The sequence below is a fragment of the Chelonoidis abingdonii genome, chromosome 2 (genome assembly GCF_003597395.2).
Source record: "Chelonoidis abingdonii isolate Lonesome George chromosome 2, CheloAbing_2.0, whole genome shotgun sequence".
NCBI lineage: Eukaryota > Metazoa > Chordata > Testudines > Testudinidae > Chelonoidis > Chelonoidis abingdonii.
This window is the reverse complement of record NC_133770.1, coordinates 299,853,924-299,869,409: the sequence shown is the minus strand read 5'-3', so window position 1 is coordinate 299,869,409 and position 15,486 is coordinate 299,853,924. Positions and strand designations below refer to the sequence as shown.

At 50.8% G+C, this 15,486-nt stretch overlaps 1 protein-coding gene across 2 annotated transcripts in view; it reads right to left on the bottom strand.

The window, feature by feature from the left end:
• ARHGAP39 (Rho GTPase activating protein 39) overlaps positions 1 to 15,486 on the bottom strand; it is a 277,564-nt gene that overhangs the window by 113,624 nt on the left and 148,454 nt on the right. For both annotated transcript variants that reach the window (XM_032790990.2, XM_032790991.2), the window contains exon 4: positions 8,762 to 9,323. In XM_032790990.2, the coding sequence (XP_032646881.1) occupies positions 8,762 to 9,323 (562 nt within the window). The remainder of the gene's footprint in view (positions 1 to 8,761; positions 9,324 to 15,486) is intronic.

The following is a 15,486-nucleotide window of genomic DNA, read 5'->3' as shown; positions in this document are numbered from 1 at the left end:
TGTAACTTTGCAGGAGCAATGCCGCAGTGATGGTCTCTGCCCATGGCAAGCTGCTCTGTCCTCAGATGCTCTGCATTCCAGCTGTTTGGCAACTGGCTCCAGGAAGCTCTGCTAGCAGCGCTAGTCAAGCTGTTTCAGCATGGACCCCGATCACTAGCACCCCCACCACCAAGTAATGCTGGCGGCTATTTCGCACGTCCTATCAGGACAGCTCATTGCATGGCATTCTGCACGGATCTCTCAATTCTGATCAGGTCCCCATCCTGCCCTCATCACTGCAGCGTCTGAGCACCTGCTCTCTCTGCTTCCCACATGACTCCCGCTCGCAGGGAAGTGGAAGGAGGACACCTGCTCTTAGGTGCCACCTGGTCCCATCCTGGGAAGCAGGGTAGGGTTGTTCTTGCCAAGGCTTTGAGACACTAGTTTTACTTTTTTGGGACGATGATCCCAGAACCAATGAGCTTCGTGGTTAGTTAGTTTTCCCAAAACATTATCCCCCCATTTCCCCCTTCTAATCTTTGCTCCCCACATCCCTGGCCCCCACATACAAGCACCTCCCTGGTGCTTATGCCTCACTAGTATTTGGAGCCCATTCTGGTCCCCTCCGTTAGTCACCACTCAGCGAAGTTCCACGTTGTTCGCCCTTTAAATCCAGCTCCTTCTACCCAGGCAGCATTTTTGTTGCTCTTCTCCGAGCTCCCTCCACTTTGCCAATATCTTTCCAACAATGAGATGTCCAGAATGAAACCCAGCATTACTGGTTCAGGCTCCCACAGCCAGGTACAGTGGGGTTAGCCCATCCCTGCTCCAGGACTTGAGGTCTTTGCATGTACAGTCACAAAATTACATGGGCCTTTTTTGCCATCATATCCCTTTGCAGGTTGGCAGTTCACAGGCAAACACTGGGGGAGATGGCAGAAGACAGCCACTTGAAAGCCTGTTTGAGCTTTAATAGTGTTCCAAGCTGCGGAGGTGCATGGGGACCTATCTGGCTCGGTTGGACGGCTACTCTGCATCATCGAAAACAGGCATCTGCACTAAACTGTGCCGCCTCAGAACTGAAGATGAAACCAACGATAAAATGCAAGCTGCTTGTGGCAGGCGCAGACTCGCTGGCGCAGCGCCTCCAGCTGGTGTCCTGGAAATTTGCTCACCAGCCTCCAAAGCACCCTCTGCAGGCCAGTGTCCCTCCCTGGACTCCGGTGCCTCGTCATCTGGGCTGCTGCCCCCTAGCAGTACACCCCTCAGTCTCAGGGTCTCCCCTCCCCAGGGAACCCCCACTCCCTATCCCCACCTCGCCTGTTATACAAGCCAGTTGGGGTCTGATTGGGGCGTGGCCCAGCTGCGGCTGCTTCCCCAGTCAGCTGTCCCCAGCCATAGCCCTCTCCAGGGCTGCTTTTAACCCCTTCGATTTTAGGAGCGGGGTAGCCGCCCAGCCGCTACACTGCTGCATGCAAGCCAGCCCGAAGAGGCAGAGCTGGAAAGCAACTCACCTCCCACTATACAAACACAAGATACAGAGACCACACAGAGGGTGCCCAAGCTTTGCCTAAATGAGGCCTATTCTGGCAATTTGCCTGGGACCCAAGGGCCACAATTAACCTGTATAAAACTGGAGCAGGTGGCAGCTACCCGTGTCTTCAAGGCCTCGCAAACCACTCCCAGTACCTAGCTTCAAAACCAGTCTCCAACACCACCTGGTAGCTGCCATTATCCTGAGTCCCTTTCAACCCACCAGAAGGACAGACAGCACTTGTGGCTCTAGGGCAGAGGTGGGCAAACTGCAGCCCACGGGCCACATCCGGCCGGTGGGTCCCTTCTGCCTAGTCCCTCAGCCCCCAGCCCCTCTCCCACAGCCTCAGCTCACCATGGGCAGCGTGGCTGGATCCGGCCGGGTGGCGCAGCTAAGGGGTGAATACAGGGTGCCCTGGCACGCCCCCCCCAACAACAGGGGACCCCAGGGCCGGGCACTTGGGCAGCTCAGCACCGGTGCACCCCCTGTAAGGGGGAAGGGGCTGCACTCAGGGGTAGGGGAGCAGGCAGGCAGTGCGGGTGGCAGGAGCATGGGGAACACGGCCACAGGACTCAGGAGGAGCACTGGGCGGAGAGAAGTGGCACTTTGAAGGGGAAACTGCCGCTTCTCTCCGGCTGTGTGGCTGCCCCTGCTCCTCCTGAGCCCTCTGCCCATGTTCGCAGGGCCATATTCTGAAAGGGACTGGGGAGGGTCCCAGGAGGGTGGTTAGGGGCACAGGGTCCCAGGAGGGGGCAGTTAGGGGACAGGGAGAAGGGGTTGGATGGGGGCGGAGTCCCGGGGGTGGTCATGGGCAGGGGGTCCCAGAAGGGGGTGTTCAGGGGACAGGGAGCAGGGTGTGTGTGTGTGTTGGATGGGTCAGGGTTCTGAGGGGGGCAGCCAGGGGGCAGGAAGTGGGAAGGGGCCAATAGGGGGCAGGGGCCAGGCTGTTTGGGGAGGCACAGCTTTCCCTACCCAGCCTTCCATACCATTTTGCAACCCCGATGTGGCCCTCCAGCCAAAAAGTTTGCCCACCCCTGCTCTAGGGGATAGCCTCCTTGTGCCCAAAGAGACGACAAGTCTAATCCACATCATCTTGCTGGACCCTTCTGCTGCACCTAATACCACTGATCACCAGATACTCCTGTCCGGCCCTCGAGAGGTTGCCGGGGTGACCAGAAATACCCCAAAGTGGCTCAAACCCCTCCTCTCCAAGCAAACCCAAGAGATTGTTATGGAGAACTGCTCCTCCATCTCCAAAACCCAAGAACGCCCACATTATTCAGCATCTCTAGGGAGCTGACAAGGGCTGAAGACCCAACAGGACACAGACAAGACCCAGCTCTGCTGCTCCCCTACATCAAGTGTAGCCAGCACCATCTCCCAGCTTGTGTGTCCAACTCAGAGCATCACTGCGGGCACAGAGCAGTCAGACCCAGGCAAGGTCAAGTGATATTGGTAGGAAGAGAGAAGCACTTTCAAGAACTTGCCTTCCCTGTAACCTCTCCGCTGTCCAGGGCCTCTCCCTGCACATTAAATCAATCTGTAGCCTTTTGGTCTTTGGGCATCTTCACTGGGTGCCCGAAGAGTCATGGCAGCAAAGGACTCCCAGTTTCCATCTGCAACTTGCCAGAAGTGTATGCCGGCTTGTAGCAGACTCAGAGCTGGCCATGCACGGCTGCCAGGTTCGCTTACCGTAAGCAAGATATAAGAATGAATCTCGTGCCCTGGAAAAGCTCCATGAAGTACAAAATGCATCAGCCTGTGTCATAGCAGCACCTGGAGCCATGAACACAGCCCCGTGGGGCTCTGCTCACTGCACTGGCTCTCTTCTGAATACAGCCCAATACAAGGTCCCTGTCCTGATATTCAAAATTCTCTGTGGAAATGACCCCAGCTACCTGAGCGATCACCTCCCCTCCTCCGCCATAATTATGTTCCACTGGACCCAGGAAACAGTCAACCTGTGGGGCAGGCTCAGAGTTTCATGGATGTTCAGACCAAAAGGAACCACTAGGATCACCTAATCTGACCTCCTGCATAGCACAGGCCACAGAACCTCACTCAGGGATTGCTGCATCAAGCCCAGATTTTATGATTGAACTAGAGCATACTTTTTAGAAACACCCAATCTTGATTTAGAGGCTCCAAGAGATGGAGACTATCACGTCCCTCAGTAAATTGTTTCAGTGGTTAATTACCGTCTCTGTTAAAAATGTTTGCCTTATTTCCAGCCTGAGTTTGTCTAGCTTTAACTTCCAGCCACTGCATCTTGTGACTTTGTATGCAAAGATTAAGGAGCCATTTACTATCAGAAACCTTCTTCTCGTGTAGACACTTATAGATTGTGATTGCATGAGACCAAACTTTACCAGGAGTAAGATCTAGATGTGGAATTCAATGCCACATGAGTTGAGATGACAGGCCTCATCACACTTAGAACTAAATCTAAACAACCTCATCTCTTAGATTTCATCTTCCATTACTAAGTTCTTAGCAAACACAACATACACACTTCCTCACAAATGCTAAACTGTTAATGCAGCTAGTTCTCCCACAGGCTGAGAAGGGAGAAACGGTTATTGCTGTATCTACTTTTAAGTATGTGGAGGCGATGCTCAAATATTGTTTATGATGATGGGGACCAGACAAGCCACTAGATCAGACAGATTCAATAGATCTTTAATTCACATATGCAGCCTTTGGAGAACACAAGACCCATGTTGTGATGTTCCAGCTTGATTTAAGGGGTCTTGCTGTACATAATTTAAGGCAGAGAGAAGCTAAGAGGGAGAGACAAGGACAAAAGAGGTTTTCAGCTGTGATTTGAAATGGATGGAGAGATACAGAAAGGCAGTTCTAGGCAGCAGGAGATACACAGGAGAAGGCACTTGCACAACAGATTTTGAGCGGGATCTGGAAGGAAGAGACACACTAGGATGGTAACGTTGCTTGGACTGAGGCCTGCTCTACACTACAAGGCAGCTTATGTCGATCTATGGCACTACAGCCTTGCTCCTGCTGACGTAAGTGTCCTACGACACCGACATCACTCCATCTCCATGAGAGGGGTAGGGCTTATGCGGGTGTAGTTAGGGTGAGGCAGTGTCCCTGTAGATACTGTGTCCCTTACGACGACTGATGGCCGTCTTGTCAATGGCAGGAGCCATGAAACTGACAAGAAAGCTGGGTAGCCAGAGCCCAGCTGCCCCCCACTCCCTGGAGAGCTCAGCAGTTGGCCCCCACTCCTGGCTGGGAGTCAGGGCGAGAAGCCTGGGCGGCTGGACCCTGCTCCCAGCGGTGGGGGGGCAGCCCGGGAGCCTGGGGGGCAGTCTGCCAGGAGCCTGGGAGTCTGTGAAGCAGCCAGGGTCCCAGCAGGGAGCTGCCAGCAGAGCTGATTACTGCAGTTTACCCTAAGTGGAGCCTTTTTTAAAAAGTTGGGGAGGGAGGATTTTGAACCAGATCAGGAGATGAATGGGGCGCCTGGACAGCTGTGACTTGGGAAGGCCACGGAGAAGGAGGAACCAGGCTATGTACAACTGACAAACTTGTATACACGTGTGTTGGTATCTGTGCTTCTGCCACACTAAACCCTTAAGCAGCTGCTGTCAAGATGAGCGAAGTGCTAGTGTGCAGGGAAAACAGAGGGTTGTTCTCCAGCCTTGGTTTGATTTGCCAGCGGGGGCTACAACAGGCAGTAGGCTCCAGTGCAGAACTGTAGTGAAGAGAAGCAACCAAACCGCACATTATGGTGTTGATGAAGCCAGATTTAAGGCATTTGTTCAAGAGTCCAGGTCAAACAAGCAGAGCAATGTTTGTCCCCGGGGGCAGCGCATGCTGGATGGGAGCTGAAGGGACAGAGAGGGTTCTTCACTCCTGAGGCTGGGATGTGGCTTATTTTAATGACTGTCTGCAGCTCCAGCCTGCCAGGAAGGGTGTCGGCACCTTTGTGCTCTCTCTGATTTTGTAGTGTTGTCATCTCAGGGACTCCTGGTGAGTTATTATAAGGTAAAGGAAAAGGAAACAGTTTAATGCATTTTCACACCTCGTTAAAAAAATAATTTTCTCCTGAATGGTTGCCAGGTAGAGCGTTAGCTGTGGCTTGCCCCGATCAGGAGTTAATGTATGGTTTACTGCTTCATGACTGAAAATAAAAGCCTTACATTAATAGTGTCTAGAGTAAGCAATTACCAGCTTTAACTGCAGTGCTGGACAGCAAGGGGGTGGAAAGCAGATGATTCAGGGGTTGCCATATTGCAGATGACATTTATCGGGAAATGACTCTTAATGGGTCAGAGCTGAAATAGAACTTGCAGAGGGGCAGCTTCTAAAGACGCAGCTGCTCCTCTTTCCAACTCACCAGCAGAGCCTGGAGAGAAGGATGAGATGTGCTGAGGTCTAACTTTCTCCTCGCCCTCTCGATGGCCTGAACGCCAGCACACGCAGACTGCAGCTCAAAGGCACAGAGGGTACGTCTACACAGCAAAGAAGAACCTACGGCTGGCCCGTGCCAGTTGATTCGGCTCAGGCTGCAGAGCTGTTTCATTGCTGTGGAAACTTCAGGACTCAGACTAGAGCCGAAGCTCTGCGACACCCCCCCTCCCCCCGCACCTCACTGGGTCCTAGAGCCCAGGCTCCAGCCCAAGTCCAGATAGTGAAACCGTCCCACAGCCCAAGCTCTAGTCAGCTGCCACGGGCTGGCTGCAGATGTGTAGTTGCTGTGTAGACAAGAGAAGCCCATCCTTAGCTCCATTCCAGTCACAGACTCAAAGACGTTAATGTCAGAAGGGACCAGCATGATCATCTACTCTGACCACTGGCACATTGCAGCCACAGACCCACAGACTCCTGTAATAGACCCCTAACCTCTAGCTGAGCTACTGAAGTCCTCAAATCCTGGTTTGAAGACTTCAAATTACAGAGAATCCACCATTTACACTAGTTTAAACCTGCAAGTGACCTGTGTCTCATGCTGCAGAAGAAGGTGAAACCCCCCGCCAGGGTCTCTGCCAATCCGACCCCAGGGGAAAATTCCTTCCTGACCCCAAATATGGCAATCAGTTAGACCCTGAGCATGTGGGCACGACCTGCCAGCCAGACACCTGGGGAAAGAATTCTGTGTAGTAACTCAGAGCCCTCCCCATCTAGTGTCCCAGCTCCAGCAGCTGTGGATTTTTGCTACTGGCAGTTGCCGATGGGCCCTGCGCCACTGTAGGTAGTCCCATCATACCATCCCCTCCGTAAACTTATCAAGCTCAGTTTTGAAGCCAGTTAGTTTTTTTTGCCTCCACTGCTCCCCACTCACTTCCAGATCCGGTATAAAATGCCCTCTGCCTAATCTAGGGACATTTACAAACCTTCCATGAGTGGCAGCCACTTCTTAGCTCATTTAATGGCAACATTTCTCTGATTTCTCCCAGCGCCCTGGCTAGGCCTGGGCTGTGGGCCTTCTCCTGTATCTTATCACTGTTCTTTCTGTGTTCAAACCTCACCTGAAACCCTCTCTTGTGTGTCCTGCATCGGGCTCTCCAGGTCAGAGGGTGGGGTGTGAAATGCTCTCCTTCGCACTCCCCTGATCCTGGCATTGCTTTGTGCATGGCTTTCCCCCAACACACTGAGTGACAGAGCAATATCCAGGCTGGTAACTTACACAGGGTTCCAATGGTCACAGAGCGCTGAAAACGCAGTCCAGGATCAATGTGCCCCAACCGTACTCTCTTTTCTCCAGTCCTGCCCTTTTCCCTGCTCAGCTGTAAGCCCCTACCCCTGAGTGATCCTCTCCAGCCTTGCCTAAAGCAAGTATACAGCAATGTCACAGTAGTGAGGCAGTGCAAAGCAAGGAGCAGCTGGCTTGGTGTATTTCCCACCGCGAAGCATGTGCACTTTGGGAGATAGTTGGCATGACAGACACTGCACAAAATCAGACTGGGTGGTGCAAGCTTTTCCCTCACTCCTGTGAAGAGCACATGGACGTCTTTACACCGTCCCATCCCTGCAAACTGCATCAGTTCAAGAGCACTGTAAGGATTTGCTCCCATGAAAAAGCAGGCTCAGACTACACGTTTGTGCACACCCATTGGGTGACCAGAACAAAATGCTGCCAATCCCACTGCATCATTCTCATTTAGGACCTGAATCCTGCGCCCAGTGAAGTCAATGGCCTAATAGCTTTGATGGCTCCAAACCTGAGCAAGCAGCATGTAGCTTCAGGTTTAATGCTGTGCTAACCAAAGTGAGATTAGCATTGTGAAGCTTGCGTGTCTGGATAGTAATTTGTTCAGTGGGGGTGGGGGGGGGGGTTGTACAGGAAATTATAATTTTTGAAGTACAGTTCAGCTCTGAAAACAGACCCTTAAAAATGGCCTTGTGAGATATTCCACGGACTCCAGATGAAACGTACTAAATTTATGAGAAACTGGTTTTTCCAACGGCCAGCTCCACAGCCTGCCCCTCACGTGTGAGTCAAGCTGGGTGCTTTTCTCCAGCTTCTGTATCATCACTGATAATAAGATTCTGCTATTGGAACGGAGTTAATCATTCTGACGATGATGCAGAAGCCAGGAGAGAATCCAGCTCCCTTCCCACAGTGGGTTGTCTCTGCAGGGCCAACAGGAGTAAAAAACAAATTTTGTTACTGAAGTCAGCAGATCTGACTCCGAATGTGCAGAGGAGCCTTTTCTTCACACAGTCATTTTTTTTGCCATAATCAAATGGGCCCTTGAGATACCCTGGCTACCCTCTACTGACAGAGTGTCCTGCCAGCGTTAACGAATCTATAGGACACGTACATCAGTAAAAATCACACAGCAGCAATCTATGAGGTGTTCATCACTAGAGATAAGCAAAATGCAGGTCTGGCTACTTACATTTCTCCTTAAAACAAATACACGATGAGAATCAGCACAGGACTCTGTGGGCCCTGAGCAGAGATGAATAGGGATCCAAACATCTGCATGTTACACGTGTGTGCATGTGGCGTGTGTGCATGTGTAAAAGAGCCCAGCTGGTGCTTGGTGAAACCATTACTTGTCATTTGAAGCTACTGAGCTCATTTCATGCTGGATCTCATGCTGGATTTCACAGTGTCCCAGGGATGAAAGGCCAGTGCTAAAGCCTACGGATGCTTTCACTAAGCCTCTCTGGCTGGCCGGTTATTTACAAGTGCTGCACTCATCTCACAGGGAGGACACAACGCACAGTACAAAAGGAAAAAGGGTTGCAAGTTCGTTAGGGACAGCGTCTCTCTCTTACCTTTGGTGTCATTCACCGGATCCATGTGCCGGTAAATATACCCTTCTAGGTAGGAATGGAATTTGGGAGTGGGCGGGAAGAAGGCCAGGCAAATAGCCATTAGCTCCCAGCCCTGTGCCAGACTCTCATAACGGAAGTTCTCAGTGGTCTGCCGGCACAGCTGGATGTATAGCTCGTCCCTCAGACCCTGCATGCTCCAGCCTTTGGTGGCAATCTCCAAAGCCACGTTGAGTTGATCCGCCTTGGCCCGCCGGTCCCCCATGTACATCTGAATCAGTTTAAATATCTCACAGGCTTCCTTCTTGACGTTGCGGTCGGTGGTCATGATCATGGGCTTCTTGATGGACTCGCTGCTCCAGGCCAGCATGTTGGCAATGGAGACCTTCCTCCGGAAGAGCCCTTGGGTGTGCTTGTTGAAGTGCTTGGAGGCCCAGTTCTCAATGTCCGTCTCCGAGGAGGGCTTTCGTAGGGTGAAGGTAGGGAAGACACAGCTGGCACTAGGCATCATATTTCTGTTCTGTCTGCTGCTCTCAAACTGGGTACAGGCACCAAGATCCTCGGACTGAGAAACAATAGCCAGACAAGTCATTGTTACTACCTGCATTGACCCACTTAGATCCTTCACATACAGTGAACAGCAAATCAATCATTACAGAATTAACAGGGCACCCAATGCACCCACCAAGATGTGGACGCTCCTAGGAGAGGGATTCTTAAACCCCATAAAGATGTAAAGCTAACAGACAAAATCATGTATAATAAGTAAAACACTTCATCAGTCACCTTTCCCCAGCCAATAGCATCAGTTACTACTGGGAGAGCAGGTGAGCGAAGCCAATGATCAGCCGATGCCATTGCTCCATTCATCCCCCCTCCCTACCAATCACTATGGCCACTGGTGCTCACTCCTACTTACAACTATGGTCAAAGGAAGCCAGTGGGACTGTACAGGCTGTAACTCCACCGAGAGCTTCCCACAGTGTGGAAAGCAGACTGGAATGGCAGATTGCATTACCTGCCGTGGCCTCTCCATGTAACGGGGATATCTACAAGTCACCATCTGAGACCACTGATAGGCTGTGCGTGTTTATCCAGCTCGATGTACAGCTGGAAAGGGAAGACACTCACCTGTAACCAGAGTTTGCTGAGTAGAATATGCTCCACCAAGCCACACTCTTAGGGTCACGAGTCTTCAAATGTCCATGTGCTCTGTGAGGGGAGGGACTGTTGGGGTCTATACTGGGGTTGTGCTTTGCATTCAGAGTTGAATACAAATAGGTGTGAATGCGATTTTTCCCTCTGGACATTCAGAAGCTGAATATTGGGCTGGCTCTGTACTAGGCAGAAATATAGCCACATTCAAGAAGAATATGCTGCACAAGCAGGCGGTTATTCACCCAATGGACTGTGGCCTGGAAAGATTTAGTTCTTTAAAACCTGCATACAGACAGGCAGGCTTTGGACATTACTCTGCAGAGGATTTTGTCCCCTGTCCTGTCCTGCTACGGGCTCGCTATAGTACTGAGAATGCCTCTTGCATGAACATTTGTTTGTGGCTTTTCTCTGAATTGTGCTGTGGAGCCCCTCACGGACGAGGCCCATGGCAGCAGTGTACAAGCACCAGCCCTCCACCTCACCCTCCAGGGTGGGCAGAGAGGTGACCTGGCCCCTGTGCCCCAGACCCCAGTTGGTTAAAGAGCTGGGAGGAAATCCCACGTGGAAGCAAATGACAGCAGGAGCTCAGCCCAGCCCAAGTGGGGACAGGGGACTGGTTACAGGGCACGGCTGGCTCTGACGTGGCTTCGTGTTGGGAAGAGGACCAAGAGCTTGGCCAGTGAACACACAGAGCAGACCCAGACGCAGCCTGGATCTGGGGGGTTGGGGACCGGCACACTGAACAGGTCAGGGCACAGCAGTAGCCAGACGAGAGGTGTGGTCCAGACACAGCAGAGGAGACCTGCCCATCATGGCAACCACAGACAGACACCAGGCAACACAGCAGAGAGCAGGTCTCATCACTCCGAGCTGGCACCAGTGATCCCTGCAGGGGCAGAGGAGCCCTGTTCTGGCGCTGGAGCTGGGGCAGTCTGGACTGTTACTCAGGCTCGACAGCAGTGCTCTGTATTTAGGCACTGAGGACTCAGGATGTTGTGCTACTGCTGTGTGACTCCATGTAGGAGCTGCTGAATGGCTCCTTGCGCTCACTGAGATATCGCCCCTGCCCAGATAAAGTCACTGGGTTATGTCCGAATGCAGCATGTATTTGTGGGGTTAATGCCGGCCTCCCAGAGGCCATGGAAGGAGGTTGCGCCTGTGGGAGGAAGTGAGGTTCTCCACTCCTAAGCATGTGATTTGGAGTATGGGGAAGGTACCAGAAACCGGGATGCCACCCGCAGCAAATACTACAGCAGGCAGCTCCTGGAAAAGGAGAGTAGCATGAGCTAGGTCCTGTTAGGCCCCCAGGGAGTCCAGTATTTTGGAAGGGCTTCCAGACCCAATTACGTCTTGGGGCACAAAAAGGTTCTTCCCAAGCCTGGGTCCCAGGAACTTGCACATGAAGTTCTAGGCTCTTTTTGTGAAGCGTTGATGTCAAAGCTTTCTCCCAAATACAGTAACTGCCCTCTGGGCACATCCTAATAATAGTCAGTACCGATTTGCACTGCACATTTGCACCTTCCCTCCAAGGACCTCAAAGCACTTTACAAACATTAATAAACTAAACCTTACAATGTCCCTGTAGGGAACTCTCATCCCCATTTTACAGATGGGGAAACTGAGGCAGGGAGAAGGGAAGTGATTTGCCCACAGTCATGTGGCAAAACCCAGACCTGTTCCTTAACCACAAGATCAGATCGTTCTTCCTCCCCAAAGACGTACTCTACACACTGTATGCAATACACCAGTGCCCAGCAGAGCCTTGGAAGTCACTGCCTCAGTCCGTCTCTGCATGGCACAGCTATACCAGTATAACCCTCAGTGGAGACACTCTTATTCTGCTGTGAGAGAGCCTTTCTTTGGTTTAGCCTAAACTTTTACTCATGCAACCTAAGCCAGACTGAAAAAAGGCACTTTTATATCCAAATAAGATTTTCTACACACCAGTATAACTACGTGGTTTAAATTCACACCGTACCTTATCCCACACTAGCTCTCCTGTATATACAAGCCCTTAGTACATAAAGTGCACTGTCATTATCTGCACTGATACAAAGCTGTCTAACCTGACAGAAAATGACTTGGGGATTGATTACGGAGAGAAAAGAGAGACTGAAAAATACAAGCTGCGAAGACTGCTCAGGCTATAAAGTGGTACAGAATTTAACCCAGTATTCATGTTCCAATGAGAACACTGGAACGAAAGCATTAAGGCAGCTTATGAACATCAGGCTCAGTTCAGTTATCTTTATACATGCAGCTAACAATTCCATCTTGTGTTTACACAGTGCGCTTTTCATTACTATTTTTTGCACACGATGCTTCACTCAGCAATGAAATGCAGCCAGCTCTGGGGTGAAATAACAGCTATTTAACCAAGCACAGCAGTGCTACACCATAGGGTAGAACAAGAAGTGATGAAAAAATCCCATCTCCACTAGAAATGGAAGGTAGACAGAACGCAATGCTCCAGATTGGCCAAGAAGCGGGGGCTGACACTCCTGGTCTTGTGAAAATGGCTGTGGAGCTTTAATAACCACAAGTGAATGGGCCCTTGCTTTTTACATCTCATCTGAGACACATTCTGCAGCTGTGTGAAAATACTCACTAGCTCCCAACAGCCCAAAATAAATGTGTTCTGGCAAAAGCCAGATATCCGGGGAGGTGGGAATGTGAACGTCGTGCACTTATAAGCCTTCCTGGGTTCAGAGCCCCATCCTGCTGAGGGCTGTACGACACAATCCTGGACCTGCAAATCTAGCTGTCAGACTGAAGCTCCAGTTCAGAGCTGTCCATAAGTCCTAGGCTACTGCTATTTCCTCATTCACAACGTATCCTCTCTGCACAGGGCATTTGGTGGCACAGCGTCACTGCACAAGCAGCAGGAAGGTCTTTGAACAAGACAGGAAACTCCAACATGCTCCTACAGGAGTGCGGTTTTACTGCTGCTGAGGTGGGTGGCCTGGCTACAAGCCTCACGTGACTGAGCCACATGGATAAACTCACAACGCCTGAGAGCCTTTCCATGGGCAGGATGGTCTTCTGCAAAGCTGCGCAAAGAGCATCCATGAACGACCCTCATCTCCTGGGACAGACAGGGCCGTCCAAACAGTTACAAACAGTAGCTGCTGAGTCTCTCCTCCCCCTAACCCAAAGTTACCCCAGGGATGAACCTGGCTCTGTATTTCAAAAGCTGGATTCCCAGCTGAATGACCTTTAAGTACATGGACTCTGCAAACACTGAAAGGCTTTAAGGCTATTTTACGGCCAGCACTGTGCAGTGAAGCTTATTTCTTTTGGTCAGAATCTTTGCCAGTTTGGAAATGTGCCCTGAGATTGATACAGAGGCCTAGGACTCCTTGTTGCTTCTGATTTGGAAGAATCCAATGTCCTTCCTTTGTCACTTCACAGCCGTATTTTCCACTGGGGCCCACTCAGGTGTGAAATCAAGAACGGCGATATTGCTCTGCTACTCCTGGGGCCTCCGCCCAGTGCAATATCTCATCGCTGCTGAGGCCTTCCTCTTCTGTGCTCTGCATGAGGAGAATAGGGCAAAGACAAGCCAAAGTGAGATGGAAAGGGGCAGAGGCAATGGGGAAACAAACAGCAGCAGGAAGAAGATGAGAGCAGGTGGGTGCAGGGGAAGTAGTGAGAAAACCACCCAGAAAGCTGCTCGTAAGGGCTTTGATCCCTCTTGCTGCATTGAGCACGAAAGGAGGGTTTGAATTGCTGCCTGATCCATTGCTGGTTTAAATAAAAACGACATTTCTTTTACTCCTAGGAGTGAACTAGGGAGGGTCAAGGGATAAGGTGAACCAGAGATTTTAGAGAGTGGAGACATGTTGGGCCCCATCTCCCTGCCTGCGCAGGATTGGCCGACTGCTCATTACTAGCAGTTTGTCCACACAAGATTCAACTGCCCCATGTAACAAGGTTTCCCCCACTTTCCTTGGGAGACTGTCTCTGTGCACTCCCATCGTCAGCAAGTCTTCTTACTGCTCACTCCCAGGGCAGGAGGATAATCCGTGGCCTAGGCATCAGGAGAGCAGCGGTTCTCTTCCTCACTCTAACACAGATTCACCATTGACTTTAGGAGAGTGACTTTGCCTCTGGGCTATTGTCTCCCATCTGTTTAACAGGGCGAACATTCTCCTGCTGCTCTGGCTGTTGCAAGACTTCATCATAGCAATGTAGGTCTGGAAGGGAACTCAAGAAACCATCTAGTTCATCCCCTCATGCTGGGGCAGGGCCAAGTCCATCTCACCTTCCCCCACACCCGCGACAGATATTCTTAACCTGTTCTTAAAAACCTCCAATGATGGGAATTTCACAATCTAACAAGATAATCTGTTCCAGTGCTTAATTATCCTTAGGGTTGGAAAGATTTTCCTAATATCTAATCTAAATCTCCCTTGCTGCAAATTAAGATGATTCCTTCATGTCCTACCCTCAATGAACATGAAGAAAATTGATCACCGTCCACTTTGTGACAGACTTATGTCCCTCCTCCATTTCCTGTGCTCTTGAGTAAACCCACCCAATTCCTTCAACCTTTCCTCACAGCTCAGGGTTTCTAAACCTTTTATCAGTTTTGTTGCTCTCCTGTGGACTCTCGCCATCATGCCCAAAACTGGACATAGTACTCAACCAACGGAGGCCTCTTCCATGCCTCTAAAAGTGCTTTGAGATCCACGGATGAGTGGCACTGGAGATGGGCAGAGCATTAGTATTACGTTCTCCTTCTTTTAATTTCATCCTGTGATCATTATTGTCCCCAGGTACTTAGGGAATGTGGTATGAGAACTGAGGGCCATCACCAAGCCAACTGCCAGCAGACTCAGGGACACTCATCCCCTGGAACAGCTGCATTTCTGCTGTGGTTGACACTCTTGTATCATCACTTTCTCTAGCAACAAGCTGCACAGTCAGGGCTTCCAAAGACACTTCCCATTCTCAACAAGTCTGGTCAGTTGCTCTTCAAAAATTGTCTGACCTGAAATTTCACCTGCTAAGTCTCATGCATATCATATGAAAATGAAAGGTCATAATCATGCCACTGAATCTGATTTGCCCAATCAAGAGCAATGATACCACAGCCAGCAGCCTGAGTTTGCAGACAACCAAACAGACTGAGGTTTTGCCCACAGAGGCTACAGGTCCCAGCATGCAATTCAGCTTCTTCATCAGAATGGAAGTTTACTCTGAGCAGAAGACTTCATTGCATGCTGGGATCTGCAGTCCCCACAGCTGAACCTCTGCATTTCAGATGAAGGATGAAACCAAGTTGATTCACTGTAGAACTTGATGGATCACATTTGATCCTGGTGCTACACTGGTCCCACTTGCACCTCACGAACAGAAGTCTCCCCATCAGATGCTGTCTGGGTATCCCTTTGCTATGGATAATTTCTGCAACCCGCCCAGAAAGTGCAAGCACACCGGCTTTATACAGGGGATAAAAGAGGAAGTGAGGGGAAAGACTATTCCCTGCCAACCTGCAGGTCTGGTGCAGAACAGCTGAGCAGCCTCTTCTCAGCCCTTGGGGCACAGGCTATAGCAGCAGCTGGAGC